This window comes from Homarus americanus, unplaced genomic scaffold (genome assembly GCF_018991925.1).
Source record: "Homarus americanus isolate GMGI-L3 unplaced genomic scaffold, GMGI_Hamer_2.0 scaffold41027, whole genome shotgun sequence".
Lineage (NCBI taxonomy): Eukaryota > Metazoa > Arthropoda > Malacostraca > Decapoda > Nephropidae > Homarus > Homarus americanus.
In genome coordinates, this window is record NW_024745073.1 from 8,322,081 (window position 1) to 8,337,674 (window position 15,594).

The 15,594-nt window shown below is 37.6% G+C and overlaps 2 protein-coding genes across 9 annotated transcripts in view; both read left to right on the forward strand.

The window, feature by feature from the left end:
* The window catches only part of LOC121878565 (chitin synthase chs-2-like), a 66,380-nt gene extending 55,761 nt beyond the window's left edge, over positions 1-10,619 (forward strand). For 4 of the 8 annotated variants that reach the window (XM_042384905.1, XM_042384898.1, XM_042384901.1 and 1 more), the window contains exons 22-26: positions 735-911; positions 3,911-4,075; positions 4,606-4,861; positions 5,313-5,443; positions 9,623-10,619. In XM_042384905.1, the coding sequence (XP_042240839.1) occupies positions 735-911; positions 3,911-4,075; positions 4,606-4,861; positions 5,313-5,443; positions 9,623-9,805 (912 nt within the window). In that variant the 3' untranslated portion in view covers positions 9,806-10,619. Of the gene's footprint in view, positions 1-734; positions 912-996; positions 1,174-3,910; positions 4,076-4,605; positions 4,862-5,312; positions 5,444-6,067; positions 6,114-7,435; positions 7,532-9,622 lie in introns of all 8 variants that reach the window. The other 4 variants (XM_042384902.1, XM_042384899.1, XM_042384903.1 and 1 more) reach the window with 3 other exon arrangements.
* Positions 10,620-12,264: 1,645 nt separating this feature from the next.
* On the forward strand, positions 12,265-14,221 carry LOC121878462 (peroxisome biogenesis factor 2-like). Its single transcript, XM_042384695.1, has one exon. The coding sequence runs from the start codon at positions 12,500-12,502 to the stop codon at positions 13,379-13,381; it is 882 nt and encodes a 293-aa protein (XP_042240629.1). The 5' UTR covers positions 12,265-12,499; the 3' UTR covers positions 13,382-14,221.
* The last annotated feature ends 1,373 nt before the right edge of the window (positions 14,222-15,594 follow it).

The following is a 15,594-nucleotide window of genomic DNA, read 5'->3' on the forward strand; positions in this document are numbered from 1 at the left end:
TGTGAACAGGTCTTCACTTAACAGACTTTAATTATATAGAAATGAAAATAATTTCTACAGTGGATTATCATTCAACACTACATGTCTGAACATTTCATATACACTAGTGTTATTATTAGGATTACTGTACATGTGGTGGTTTATTTTAACTTAGAGAACTACTCAAGGTTTACATAAATAGTATTACAGTTAATGCATATTAACATACAGTTTGAAATAGGGCAGGTAGTTATTATGGCCAGAGAGCAGAAATCTGTTGATCAAATTATAATTTAAAATCTGGTCAGGAGATTGGCATGACAATGTATATTTACTGTAGAGCATGTCAGAAAATTCTGGGGCTCACCTGCTGAATGTTTACAGATCCATTTAGTGAAAAGCCTATTGGTGTAGATAGATGACTGTCAATGTAGAGAACATATATTACTGTATTATTCTGTACATAGAGACTTTTGGGGAATAGTTATGTACAAAGAACGGTTTTTTTAGTGTTTTTCACCCTCCAAAGGTCAGTTTTGTTATGTAAGTGGATAGCTCTTTACTTCTGGTTCCTGTTAAGTACTATACTTGCTCACCTTGACTGTCTTCATAACTAATGTAAATTTAAAGGCAGCACCACTCTTAATAAGGCTGATCTTCTAAGAAGGACTTCATTAATACAAGTCTCTGTCAAAGGTTACGGGGTGTGCACGTACTAATCCCCATCCTCCCTTCCACTTCTCTTCCCCCTCTAGAAAAAAATGGAGGTTGACTTAAAGGAACTTCGGAATTTAGCAGTCTTCTCCTTCACTATGATGAATGCTATCTTTGTTCTTATTGTCTTCCTGCTCCAACTGAACAAAGACGTTATCCATATCGACTGGCCACTGGGTGTGAAGACCAACATTACATTCATCGAAGCGACCAGCGAGGTAGGTGGGCCTCGACCCAAACAGAGTTGGCGTCGGTCTTTGTAACTTGTCAGTGATGTGTGTGGTGCATGTGTCTTCCCAACAGAAACAAGCTGAGGTCGAACTAAAGGAGCTTAGAAACAAATCTTTCTTCGGTTTCTTCATGCTCAACGCGCTTTTTGTGCTCATTGTGTTCCTACTCCAACTGAACAAAGATGAACTACACATCGACTGGCCACTGGGCATCAAAGAGAACATCACTATTATACCAGATACTCAGGAGGTAACCTGGACCCTCCCTCTGCTCCTGCTGGTTGTGGGGCCTGAGGACTACTCTCCCCACCTCTCACAGTCCTCCTTCAGCTCCTTATACTTTGGGAGTTTCTTGGGGCTAAACAGGAGGATTACCTTCCTTTTCTCCATCAACTTTATCCTTAAGCAATATAGCCTCTGGAGCTCCTGACCCAATATAACACTTAGGTTGACCTCGCATGACTTTATCTTGACCCAGCATGCTAACATTGATGAAGCATGATACCTGCTTGACTGAAATGACCTGATGGTTCATCTTATGTAACAGAAAGAATTTTTGCTGTAGTAATAATTTTTTAAACTTCATTAAAAAAGACAAAACCAATTAAAAAGTAATTAAATATCCATTGCTTTAAGTGATAAACTGTGATTATTACCTTAATATGTTGATCACTGAGAAAAACTGTGGCTTTAAAATGCTTTTATAGCCTCTATATACTGTACAGCTGTACTCTAATACTACTACAGTACAGTATATAAGCCTTCAGCAGCATGTTAGTTTATTATTACAGTATCATTAACTGCTAAATAATGTATCAGTAAAGGAATTTCATTTATAGAATTATGATTATACAACTCATTAAATTGTAAAATGCTGATGAAAGAGAAAAACCTCGCTTTTAATGCATCTTTTTTTCATTTTTGTAATTACCTTTGATATAAACTTAACTCACCTTAATAAATAATGGTCATTACTGTATTTGCAGATAAAATTTGATCATTATTTCAAATAGCAGTCTAGTTGTTCTATCCCTACTTACTATCCACCTGTGACACTCTCCTGTGATTACCTTGTGACTGTGCTAGCTGAGGTCCTTAGTACGACTGCCTCAACCTGACAATAGCCTACCTCTGTTGACTACTCCACTCTCATTAATGACTCATTTCCTGGTGACTGGTTATTTCAATACAGTACTACTTAACTGTTACTGACTCCTTTTACTATTCAAATTATTTAATCAAGTAACTGCCTCTACTTTGTGACTGATTCTTCTTAATAATCAACTGTAGTTAGTGACTGCCCTTACTGCTGTTTGATCATACTGTATGACTGCATTTTCTCACCTAACTACCTACAGTATCTAGTGACTAGGTTTACTGTATATATTGATTATCTCTACTTAATGACTGCATCTACTTAGTGAATCAGTTTTTGATGACTGCCCTTACCTGGTGACCTTTACTTCTTGGGTTGCTCAGACTGGTGGCTGACTCTATCTAGTAGTGACTTTCCCTACGTGGTGACAGACTGGTCCTACTTAGTTACAATACTGTCTCCATCTGTTGTCCTCCGATGAGTGGTGCTTTATTCCTGTAGCCAGTTCTCGCTGAGAGAGAGAAATAATGATTGGCCACAATAACTAAAATTCTTTTTTTTATTAGTAAATTGGTTATGAATCTTTTTTTTTAAATAAATTTTTAAATAGAGGCATAATTATCAGTACCTGAAGTTACAGGAATTTGTTACTAATCAAGAGTACAGTACTGTACAATATTTTTAATTTTTAATTTTTAATTTTACCTGTTTCAGAATGTATCTGTACCTTCTCTTAAGGTAACACGTTAACAGCCACATTGCAGCCAATGATGCAAAAAATAAAAATACAGCAGGTGGTTGATATACTAGATAGGTTTAAATTTCAATTAGAAAGTTCAGTTGGATTATTTCTTGACTAGTTTATCACACACTCAGCATAAATTGAAACAAAAGGTGATTTACAAGAGTACCTGAGGCCTTAATAAATCCCTACTTTGATATCCTAAAATGTTTCAACCACAGTACTGCTGCAACATAAGAATCTTTTGAGCATTGTGAGGAAAAAGTATTTAGTGTGTCTTCATAGATGCTGTCTGATTGTGTCTTGTCTCCCTCAGGTGTTATGCACATACTGTATTACTCTGACTCTCTTGTTTCTTGTCATTATTATATGTACTGTATTTGTACAGTGCTGTATACCCCAGTAAATTTCAACAATCACCTCTAACAAAGATTCTTCACAGTATTTAAGGGTATCTGATACACTCTTAATCCCCTGACAATAAATTTTATATGTCTTGGTTAAAGGCAGCGAGAACTGGCATTGAAGACTTAGTTTCCCTTTCAGATGTGAACTAATCCTGATTACTGTGTGTGCCCCCCGTGCATGCCAACTCTGTATGATGGTGCGGGTGTTCTCTTGTTGCATGAATGGCATGGTCACGTGTTAGTCACAACAAGAGAATTTAATAAGTTATAATGTGATACTGTATTAATAGCTGTTGCATGAATATTTTGTTGCACATGTTTTAGTTATAGAAAATAAGTATCATCTTTGTATTTTGTTAATTTAGAATTCTATTTCAAAATTTCTTAACAACATCTCATCCAATCATTCTGCTTTAGATATAAATACAGTAATAACCTTTAAGAAATGTAAAACAGACAATATGAAACTTGAAATACAACATTGTAAGTATAGTTAAAATTCTTATCAAAGGCTTTTAATGCATATCTTTTCAAAAGTGTATAACGATGACAGCAGCATATGTTAGGTTTCATTATATATATTACAAGATAATGTAAGTTTCGATCACATTATTTGTAAACTTTGAATTATTTGAACAATAGTTGATGTCTAAGAGATAACAAATCCTCCCTGTTAGTAGCACAAAAGTTTAGCTGTGTTAATCATCTGCCTCACCTTTACACCTCCATCTGCCACTCTCAGGTGCTCATCAGCCAAGAATACCTGCAGCTGGAACCTATTGGTCTCGTGTTTGTGTTCTTCTTTGCCCTCATCTTGGTTATCCAGTTCATTGCTATGTTGTTCCATCGCTTTGGAACCATCTCGCATATCCTCGCCTCTACGGAACTGACGTGCTGCAATAAGAAAGTATGTTGGTATTGTGGCTGAAAAATGAGTACCATTAATATTGTTTTTGTCAATACAGTACCTGTACAGTACAAGCATAAGTATGCATTATATTCTTTATTAAGTCTTATATTCGAAATATGCCACATATGTTGTCAACCATAATGTTATAAAGTATTGTACAGTATTTCTTTTTTCCATATGTAAGAGGTAAAGTGTTGTTCAGTACAGCATTGTATTTAATCTGCTTATGTCTGAAAGTAAAGTAAAAGAAAGTACAATGTGTTTCTAAATGTATTTTCAGGTCATTAAATCTTGTTCATAATGTAAATTTTATCACCCTATAAAGCATTTGTGCATCATACTCTACTGTAATCCATGTGTACAGCATTATAATCTTTTTTTTGGACAATGTGATTTACTAAGTGCATATTTGTTCAGTGCTGTAGTTTATTTTTTATGGTGAAGAAAGAAATATGTTAACAGCCAGGAAAGTTATACTATTGTAGCACTAGTTGTCCCACTGATTCATTTCTTGTTTACATCATCAGGCAGAAGATGCTACTGAAGATGCATTCATCCAAAGAAATGCTGTTGACATTGTTCGGCAGTTACAAAGACTCAAAGGCATTGATGGTGATTATGATAACGATAGTGTTGAAGGAGGACAACTTGGAAGACGCAAGACCATCCACAACTTAGAACGGCACAGGCAGAAGAAACAGGCCATTGGTACTCTTGATGTGGCCTTCAAGAAACGTTTCTTCAGTATCTCGGCAGAAGCTGCAGAAAACGGCATGGACACCGGTATGTACAGTATATTCGATAGGTATCTGTCAGTCCATGATTATCAACTATAGGAATCATATCATTAGGTCAAATTTTATCCCAACATTTATCTACCCATATATTTACCTGATGACAACTGGAATACCATTGCATCAGATAATCATAGCCAACCCACACATGCATGGAAAGTGGCCATAATCAGCTATGATGATGAAATAGAATGTGGTAATTATAAAATCGATTAAAGGTCAGTGATACATTTTCTTTGGAAATTATCACGTTCGTACAGTATAGTACAGTATACTATTATAAAGCTACAAATGATTTAGTCACAGGATGTACTGTTAGCCTGCCTTGCATTCTTAGGGCTTAGAGAAGTTTATTGCTCACAAAATTATTCAAAGAATTTTAAATTACTATTTATAGCGATCCTTAAGCACTTTTATTATTTTCTTATTGTTGTTGACAGAGACACCCGTGCTAGGAAACATGCGCCGTCTAAGCATACGTCGTGAAACCATGAAGGCTCTAGCTGAGAGACGTGAGACAGTGGTCCAAGAAAGAAGGCAGTCCAAAATGATGACAATGGGAGCAAAGAAGGTAATGTATCATGAATTAAATCTTTTTATAACAGCTGCTCCATACCTCAGGCTGGGAAGGAAACAGGGAGAAGAGGTGGTGAAAGGCCAAAGAAAACATAAAAATTGAGATGTTAGTTCAATGTAAGGAAGCACAGCATGCTTATAAAAAGGGCTGACCCAAGTGATTTAACAGTTGAGAAGAGGTGTTGGGTGGGTTACAGTGTGGGAATTGGGTGACGACATCTAGAGATCACAAACCAGGGATACATTTTGTGAATATCAGATTCAAAACTTTAAACTAAAGAATTATTATTCAGGGTAAAACTCTTTAACAATTAGCTACAGTGTAATGCTTAAGCATTGTTTTCAACCACACACAGTTTACAGTACAGTACAATGTAACTGTTTAGATTAAGAGTAAAGAAATCATAGTTGTTGAGTGTAAGGAAACAAAATTGGTATTGTTGATTGTTCCTGGTCAGTTTTAGTTTCAGAAGTTTATAATCTTACTTCTTGATATTACTGTACACTGCTGTATTTAAATCATACAAGTATTATGTTTGCAAAAAGAAAACTTGAACAGGGAAGCCTCTTTCCACCTTTAAATACAGGATAACTAATATTTTCTATTTCATCCAACCAGCGTACATCTTTTGCTACTGACGTAGATATCATTTGAGCTGATCAAGGTAAAAACGAGTATATAATTAATTCCAGGGTTTATATGTGCGTTTTTGTCTACGTTTGAAAATTGTCCTTTGTATTTTGCACTTACTAGAAATAGCTGTTTATTACATACAGTTTTTTAAGATGTTCCTTTCTGTTTTGGCAGTGAGTTCATACACTCCATTCTAATTAAGTGTGATCAGTTCTCATAATTTACCGATAAAAAGCTTTCTGTGTTCATGTAATTCTTTTTCTCTATTGATTGTCATTACTCAACACATTCCTTGATAGTCCGCCTCGCCTTCATGTAGCATTGTACTGGCAATATTTTTTCTTATGTGTTTACCCTGCAGTGTTATGTGTCTGTGTTGAGTGTTAATGATAAAGAGTTAATACAGTATACAATCAAGACTTTTGACAACTAATTACAGATTGGGAAAAAACAACACTTATGTGGTAGATATAAAGAGTTGATTGTAATGTTTTGTCTGTCTGTATTTAACTTGAAAGCTAATTTTTTTTTTTTTTTTGATCATTATTCAAGGGTAAAATTCTGAATCTGGTATATTCCATTTCTGCCTTAACTACTGAATATTCAACATGCAGTGAAAAGATACCCATTGCATGTCAACCTTTGCATGTATCTTTTGTCATGTTAAATCAAGTTTTATAGCCTCTAATTTTCTTCAAGTTGTATTTATTGATGTCTGTCTGAAGTACTATCTCCTTCTGATATGTATACAAACTGTATATACATTCAGTGTTATTCTCTTTGTATATAGTCTGCACCTCATCTTGTATATTTCCCATTCACAACATTTTACCTTCACTAAAGTCCATGGTCGACAACTGACTCTCACACAGTACAGTACAGTTATTACAGGAGTCCCAGTGTCCATTCAGCAGTACAGCGGTTATTACAAATGTATAATATAGTATAATCCTTTCAATACTGTACTGGTGTCTCTTGGTCTGTTTACAAATATAGTACAGTACTATTACCAAAGGACTCTCTACAACACAGCAGCAAAGTACTGTACCTGACTACTCTCACCCACCTAATACTGGTGCAGTAAAGACCCACCTACCCTCCTCCACCCACCACAGTAAAGACCCACCTACCCTCCTCTACCCACCACAATAAAGACCCACCTACCCTCCTCCACCCACCACAATAAAGACCCACCTACCCTCCTCCACCCACCACAATAAAGACCCACCTGCCCTCCTCCACCCACCACAATAAAGACCCACCTACCCTCCTTCAATCTCCACCACTCCACAATATAGACCTGGGTGTTGCTCTCGGTATCACCACTAACGTCTGTGCATGATTCTCCTCCAGCCTCGATCGCGCTCCTCCATCACCTCGGATGTAGACAACCAGAGGCTCTTCACCCCTCTCTCTACCCACCCATACCCTTCGCATCACTTCTGAGTGGTATAATTCTTCTTCAGATTGCATCTAATGTAGGCTTTATCCCGTCTCTCCCTCCCCAACCATTTAAACCCATGCTTACTGCTTTTTTCCTTGCTTACTCCGAACCAATTTCTCATTCCCACCTCAGCCTCTAAGCACCCCTGTATCTTCCCCATCCTCTTCCCTACCTGTATAAGATAAGGCTGCCTGTGTTTATGTTTACGTCAACCAAGCTATTAATCTTACCATTGTCTTCTTTTTCCTGGTGGTGTAATCTAAATTTAATTCTCTTAGTAAGCTTTATAAATTAGCATATTACAGTATACAGTATGTGGTTCTTCCTAAGGCTTCACAGATTCATTCCTTATGGCACATATTATGTAACATTTCCTTGTAATAGTTTTCACTTTCACAATCTCCATTTTATATCCTACCAAGATCCATCTTGGTTCACTGGTCACTTCCCTTGAAAATGATCATCAACTTGTACCCATCATCATAACTCCCTAATAGGAGGGTTGGTGGTACTGTACAGTGGCAATGCACATATCTCTCACAACTGTGTCATGGATTCAATCACCGACCTGGACAGACATGAAAAGGGTGTTATCCAGTGTGATATTGTACTACCAAACATTACAAGTTTTGTTTGGGTACACTGGTTTCCTCCGGTAGTAACACTGGACACTAAAGATCATAACAAAGAACAGATACACTTCTAGAATGGTGAAATGATAAATAAATAGAAGTGTAATATGAAGGTCATTTATATTAAATACTTGAGTATGAGGACCTGAACCCTTGAGTATGAGGACCTGAACCCTTGAGTATTAGGACCTGAACCCTTGTGTATTAGGGCCTGAACCCTCGAGTATGAGGACCTGAACCCTCGAGTATGAGGACCTGAACCCTTGAGTATGAGGACCTGAACCTTTGAGAACTAGAACCCTAATATCATTACTGTATACTGTAATACAACAGTGCTTACTCAATGGTAGACACCTCACATACTGTACTTAGTACAGTACAGTGTACTGTATTTTCTGGATAAGGATTGTACTCTGTATTTGTGATTCTGGATTAATCTCTACAGTTGCTAACAATGGCCTAGTCATTGGCTGCATACAATTTTGTTTGTTGCCTCTATTTGTATTTATTTGCTTTATATGTTATAGAGTTACCTCGTAGACTCTCTTAACCCCTCTGCTAACTAATACTGTAGTTAAATAACTAACATTTTGATATCAGCTTATGTAAATTGTACTGTATAGTACAGTTCATGTATTTTTTAATTTTTTAACACTTACTAAAGTTGACATTGAGAGTATATATAATTATATATTATATGACTATCAGGTGCTTCAATTAGGCATGATGCTGTTTTAGTTTTACTTCTGTGGATGTTTATAAAGGACACAGTTATAGTGTGTTGACAGTACAAATACTTAAATGTGACAGATATGCACCACCCAACATGCATAAATTTTTGTTCATGTTTAGTTCAGAGTTTCAAAATTGGTGTGGCAATGAAGGTCTTAACAAGGTAACAAAGAGGCCATCTGCCCAAACAGCTATTAAGCTGATAAGTGGTGGAAATAAAAAAGGTGAAAAAGAACAAGATCTGCTTTAATTATGCCCCCTAACTGTTAAAGCATTAAGAGATTGTTTCAGTGTAATTTTGATCCCATGTTGGACAATATTCTTGTGATTTAGCACAAGTTAGTCAGTTACTGGACATACATTCTTACCACTATAGTTATGAGGAAAATTTACGATACAAACTGAAAACCAATACTTCAATTGTAAATAATATAAGGCTTATATTGTGTGAGGCCTATGAGATCTGAAATCACATCTGCCTTACCAAATTGAAAGTCTTTATTATATAAAATGAAGTACAGTATATTGAAATGCTGTGGTTTAAGCCACCCACATCTTCTCTGCATGTTGTACATATTGTTTCTTATTAAATGTAACTTATCACCACCTACACCAATTGGTATGTTTTACTGTTACTACCCTTACCACAGGTGTTTCTCCAGCTAACATTTATTTTGCCATTCTTACAGCCCAATCTTTAGACTTGTACTTACCACTGTTTGACACCCACAGCCACGCACCCGTATGTCGATTGCATCTGAGGTGGACAACCAGCGCGTGTTCACCCCCGGTGGTGGCAATATTAATGACGCATATGAATCGGATACTGAGCATTACGGTGCTCCTCCCTCCATCAGAAGCGCCATGAGGTACAGGACAGCAGAAGAAAATATTCCTTCAAAAATATACTCTTAAAAATACTAATCATAAATTTTATTGGAAATTTCTTGATGTGTATCAGTCATCTTCCCGCCTTCTTATGTGAAGCAACACCAGTTTATAACTTGCTTCATCACAACTGTCCACACCCGTCTCACTCTAAGAGGTCCACTCAATATGACCCTTTGTAAGTGAGTGTATTCTCTCTCTCCTAGACATATACCACAAGTATTGCCTAGATTTCCTCTTCTAGTTTTTTGAGCAATATACGTGACAGATGGAGGAAGTGAACTAGGTACTGGCCTCAAAGTACCTCTGGCTTGAATGGTACTGTATTCATAATTGTCATAGATAAATGATAATGTATTTTAATTGTTAGTGCAGTAAACCAGTGATTCATGAAGATTAAATCTTAATCCTTTTATAAATATAATGATAATAATTAGGTGGAGAGGCACAACTGTGATGATGCAATAAGTCATGATTTATGTATACTATTGCAGAACAGATATTTTACTTTGGTATTTCTTCTTATTTCTTGCAACGTTTTAATGGCTATATTGACCTAGATATGCAATTTGTTTTGTAAAAATATTTAAAAAAATCTGATTTGCAATTCATTATACACAATGCTTTGTTGATTTGTAGAATATAATATTGGGGAACTCTCTAGATACTTGATATTGTTCAACTGTTGTATTATGTTTCTATTGATTCTTTGTCATTAGTCGAGTGATCTGTCTCCCCATAGATCCTTCACTCATCCCTTATGTGGGCTGCAATCCTCGGCCAACTCCTGTAAATGTAATATTGTATAGAAATGTGTATAAACAATAAAATGTGATGTTTACATAGTGCATTGATTAAATACCCAATTACTGAAGCCTGCCAGCTCCAGAGTAATGTCCTCTGAGGTGTTTACTGTATAGCTTCTATTAGGTCACCCCTTGCCCGCCTATAGTATGAGCAAGGCGATTGCAGGCATTCTAATCTCTGGATACCTGAGGTGCCGTAGTGCCGGTGAGCATTGTGATGGCACCAAGTGTGAGCTCATTCAAGGCCAAACTTGACCAACACTGGAGTAGGTTCCGATATATTCAGAAGCCAGTGCATGCCCAGTATCTGCCAACGGTGCGTATCAGAGACGTGACCAACCGCCCAAGCGGCTGACTATCCGATCAATGGCGAAGAGGATAAAAGTAAAAGTAACAGTCTGGTGGCTCTCCTTTGGACGTTTTCAATCAATTGACATTCTTTAGCACATCTCAGGGACCAGACAGAGTGACAGTACTCAAAGCATACTTTATACACTATGCTGGTCAAGTTCACCAGCCTATAATTATTTGTTGAGTGGTAATCTCCCTGTTTGAATGTAGTACAGTACTCACATATGCCAGTTTCTAGTTGCTGGGGATCTTTTGTTTGTTCATGCATCTGCGGAACAGGATTTTAAGGGGCTCAGCAAGCTTATTGCATAACTCTCTTAGTAACCTGTGATGCATGCTTTCAGGAACCAGGCTGTTATGAACCCTTAGCTTTGACAGTTTATTCCAAATACACTCTTCTGAGAACATAATGTGTGTCAGCACTCTGTTGAAACGTCTTTAGTCAAACGCAAGGATTTTATTGATATCCTCACTTGTGAACACTGAGGAAAAGTCTATTTACGTAGCATTAACACAAAAAACAAAGTTATACATACTACAGACGGGCAAGGGGCGACCAAATTGAGGTGTATAAGCATCTCTAGGGGCACTACTCAGTCGAGTGTCCTTACTTGGAGCTGGCGGACGCTCGCCCCACAAGGGGTCACAGCTCAAGATTGAAGAAGCCGCAGGTCTAGAAAACTGTGAGGGCAAACTTTTTCGGGGTGAGAGTTGTGAACCCTTGGAACAGTCTACCAGAGAGTGTTGTGACGGCACCAAGTGTGAGCTCTTTCAAGACCAGACTTGACCAACACTTAAGTAGGTTCAGGTACATTCAGGAGCCGGTGCATGCCCAGTACTTGCCAACAGTGCGTAACAGAGACGTGACCGATCGCCCAAGCTGCTAACGAGCCGATCAGTGGTGAAGAGGATAAAATTAAAAAGTAAAGTGATCTAACATAGCACTTACATTGTGGAGAGGACATACATGTGGCTATCATCATACTGCGACCCAGTGATCAGAGCTGAATCACTTGTCCAGTTCACAACAAGCATGTCTAACACCTAAATTCCAATCAGAGTCAGAGAGAAACAGACAGCCCTCGAACTGGCCTGGCATAGAGAGACAGGAGGAGCAGAATCTTCCCAGAATAAAAATGGGTCCTGTAAGACTGATGACATGTTAGAGGCAATGTAAATATAGTACATTTGACTACGTTTCATTTCCTCATTGTAAAGTTAGATGCCTATTCACAGCCATATCCCCTTGGCCGGTACGCCATAAAAACAATAGTCACTCCTAATTCAACGTTGATAAAAGAAAACGTTGTTGGAGTGCAGGAGTATTAGCGACCTGGTGGAGTACAATAACAACTGAAGACTGATCACTGGTGACTGTACTGCTGTTATCGGTGGAAGAGTTTGTCACCAGGAAAGCTACACGATTACTAGAAGAATGAGAAATGAAGATATTCAGTGACAAACTACCCAGTTCTTAAAAACAAGAAGTGGGTGAACGTGTGTTACAAGGAAGAGGAGAGGTCAGTGCTGCTATACGCAACTTTTAACTCCATATATTGTCATCATGTCTTCCATGGTAGGGAATAAGGGTTATGTACCCAGAATATCTCAGTTGGATTCCTTATTCCTCAATAGAGAGGCTTATTCTATGGTAAAAAATCAGTTGCTGGGTGCTGTTAAATACATTGGACAAACCTTTGTCACAATCCTCGAACCTGAAATTGATGCAGCCCTTCAGTATTTAATTTTGAAATATACTGTTGAGAAAGGAAAAAGTTCAGTTGGTCAACAGCTTTTGCAAATAAAATATGAAGAAACAGTCTCAACAAGAAGACTCCATAGTTATATAATAATGTTGGTTGTAGGAAACTGGATAAAACACAGAGCTGGTCTCATAACCTACACAGTTACAAAGAACGAAAGTGTAAAAGAAGCTACCAGTCAGTGTCTTAGTGGGTTTGAAATAGTGTTTAAAGTTCTGCAAGTCATCAATCTGCTGGTGTTCCTTCAAAAGGGATCTTATCCAACTGTTCTAGAAAGGCTCTTTGGTCTGAGAAATGTACCTGCAAACCCCGGCAGTGTGCGAAGAATATCCTACACGTACTTCACACGAGAGCTCTTGTGGCATGGTTTTGCAGAACTTCTTGCATTTATTTTACCATTAATCAACGTGCAGTATTTCCATAGTATTGTCAGAAAATTTGTGCCAAGTTCAAGTGAAAATGACCATAGTTCAGAGGATGAACCAAAGGCAGAATTTGTGCTACAGACAACATGTGTAGTTTGTAATAATAATCCAGTTCTCCCTCACAGTTTTGGGTGTTGCCACATTGCTTGTTACTATTGTGTCTACTCCAGCTATTCTTCTGATCCACTGTTCTCTTGTCCACTTTGTGGTCATCAGATAGAGAACAAAGTTCAAATTGTCCCAACATATGTTTCATAATTTATTGAAATTGTTACTTCCATGTAAAGAGTTTCACTTAATTTTTTCTAGATTTATAATGATATATCTTGTAATCGTGAATTTAAAAAAAAAATGTTTTGTGTAGTGCTTTCTTGGGTGATGGAAGGTAACATTTGATACTTTTATTTGTTTACAATAAATGTGATTATAAGATGGTCAGACTAGGAATTGTAAGGCCATATAACATTAGATATGACAAGATTGTGTAAGGATGTCAATTGTACAGTAAAAAGATTGTTAGGATTTATTTAACTGATATAGGTCTGGGAAGTACAGAATATTTTAATGAAGTGTTATTGCCAGTTAGTAATAAAATCACTTTTTTCATATATTGTACTTTGTTGCATAACAGGAATAGGCAACCTAATGATCTCTCAAGCATCATGGGGCATCTCTGAGTGTTTCCTTTTATTCAACACAGTAATTAATGACTTTCTCCAGATAATGTTGTGGGAATTGTACTGTACAGTACAAAGAATCAAATATGAATAACAGAAGAGAGAAGCTGTTGCATCTCCAATTATAACTGTACTAGTAATGTTATAAAAAAAAGTAAAATTTAAAAATAGGGACCCAATCTACATACAGTATTACCCCGCTTTACGCGGTTTCACTTTCCGCGATTTCTCATTTACGCGGTGCCTCGCCAGAACCGAACTTTCACTTTCTGCGGTGCATCTGCTCATATACGCTGGAAGTGGCGCGGGCAGGATGCGCACAAGGTCGCCCAGTCATCAAAACATTACCGAGTTCTTCACCCGCCACCCACCACAGCCGGCCTAAGTCAGTGATAGTGAGGATATGGACTTATGTGGACTTTGAGGGGTTTGACAAAGAGGCCCTGCAAGCCTATGTGGTGGATAGTGATACAATTGATACAAGTGATACAGGTGAGGGCCAATAATCTGCCCTCTGCCTCGGAACCAACCCCCCATCCATGTGTGCCCAGCCATCTTTTCTACTAATGTAAGTGTTAAAAAAACTAATATTATTGATATTTCTCTTAATTATTAATTGTGTGTGCATACCATCATAAAATTAAGATGTAATTTTTACTACAACGTAGGTATTGTGTCTGAAAAAGTGGAGTTTGGGGGTCGGGCCAGTCTCTATTGGAATTAATCCCATATATTCTGTTGTTCACTTTACGCGGTTTTCACTTTCTGCGGTACCCCAAGGGTTCAATTGACCGCGTAAATCGGGGTACTACTGTACTGTATAATGTTTAGATACATTTGCCAGCCTCTCACTGAGAGTGCCATACAGTACTGTATCTTAACCTTCTGGTACTCCTGGCGACGGTTGGAAATCTCGGCCCCTCTCAGTCTTTTGACGCAGGTGTCGGTAACAGGAACGTTTTTCCATTTTAGTAAACTTTGGGTAGAGCGATCCAGACCTAAATTACACCCTTAGAGATGCATCTGTCAGCCCATAAGGCTAGTGGGAAGAACTATGGTGGTTTGATAGGGCTTATTCACTGTTCCAGTATTTCTGCTTATGGGAGAGGTGTTCTCAATGTGAGGTATGGCGGAGCAGGAGGGCTCGGGCCAGCATGGGAACGCTTAGTGACGCGGTCTGTGTCAAAAGACCAGAGGGGAGTTAAGTGTTCCCGTTTACTGTATATACATAATATTGTTTAATGGTAATTTGTGACCGTAGTATGAAGAATCAGCTCAAACACAAGAGACTATTTCTCATATATTATTGTTGTACAATTTTTCTTGTAATAATTAGTATTACTACTGTATTTATATAAAAGTTTACTCTGAGAGTTCTAATGGGATGTAGGTTACCTTCGTAAATGGTCAGATCATGTTACAAGTAATGCCTTCTATGAAAGTTTCAGTTCCTTATGGATGAATTGTTCATTAGATTTTAAATTAAAGTAAAGTAATGAACTCATCAAAGTATACCTGATTTACAAAAAAAAAAGGTGTATGGGAACATGGGATCCAAAATGCAAAAGGTTTTTCCTATGGGGAAAAACCCACCCGAAAACATCTTAAAATACTTCAAACATGTTTTCACCGAGTTTTTTTTTGTATACAATAATTATAAGCCAATAATAAACATACCCGGTAAGCAAAATACTGTACTTGCACTGCAGGACACAAAATTACTTAGAAACTGTGCCACTGGTTGTGAAGCAGTGTGAGATTCAGCCAAGACACAATTTCAGGTGTTTTGCTTCA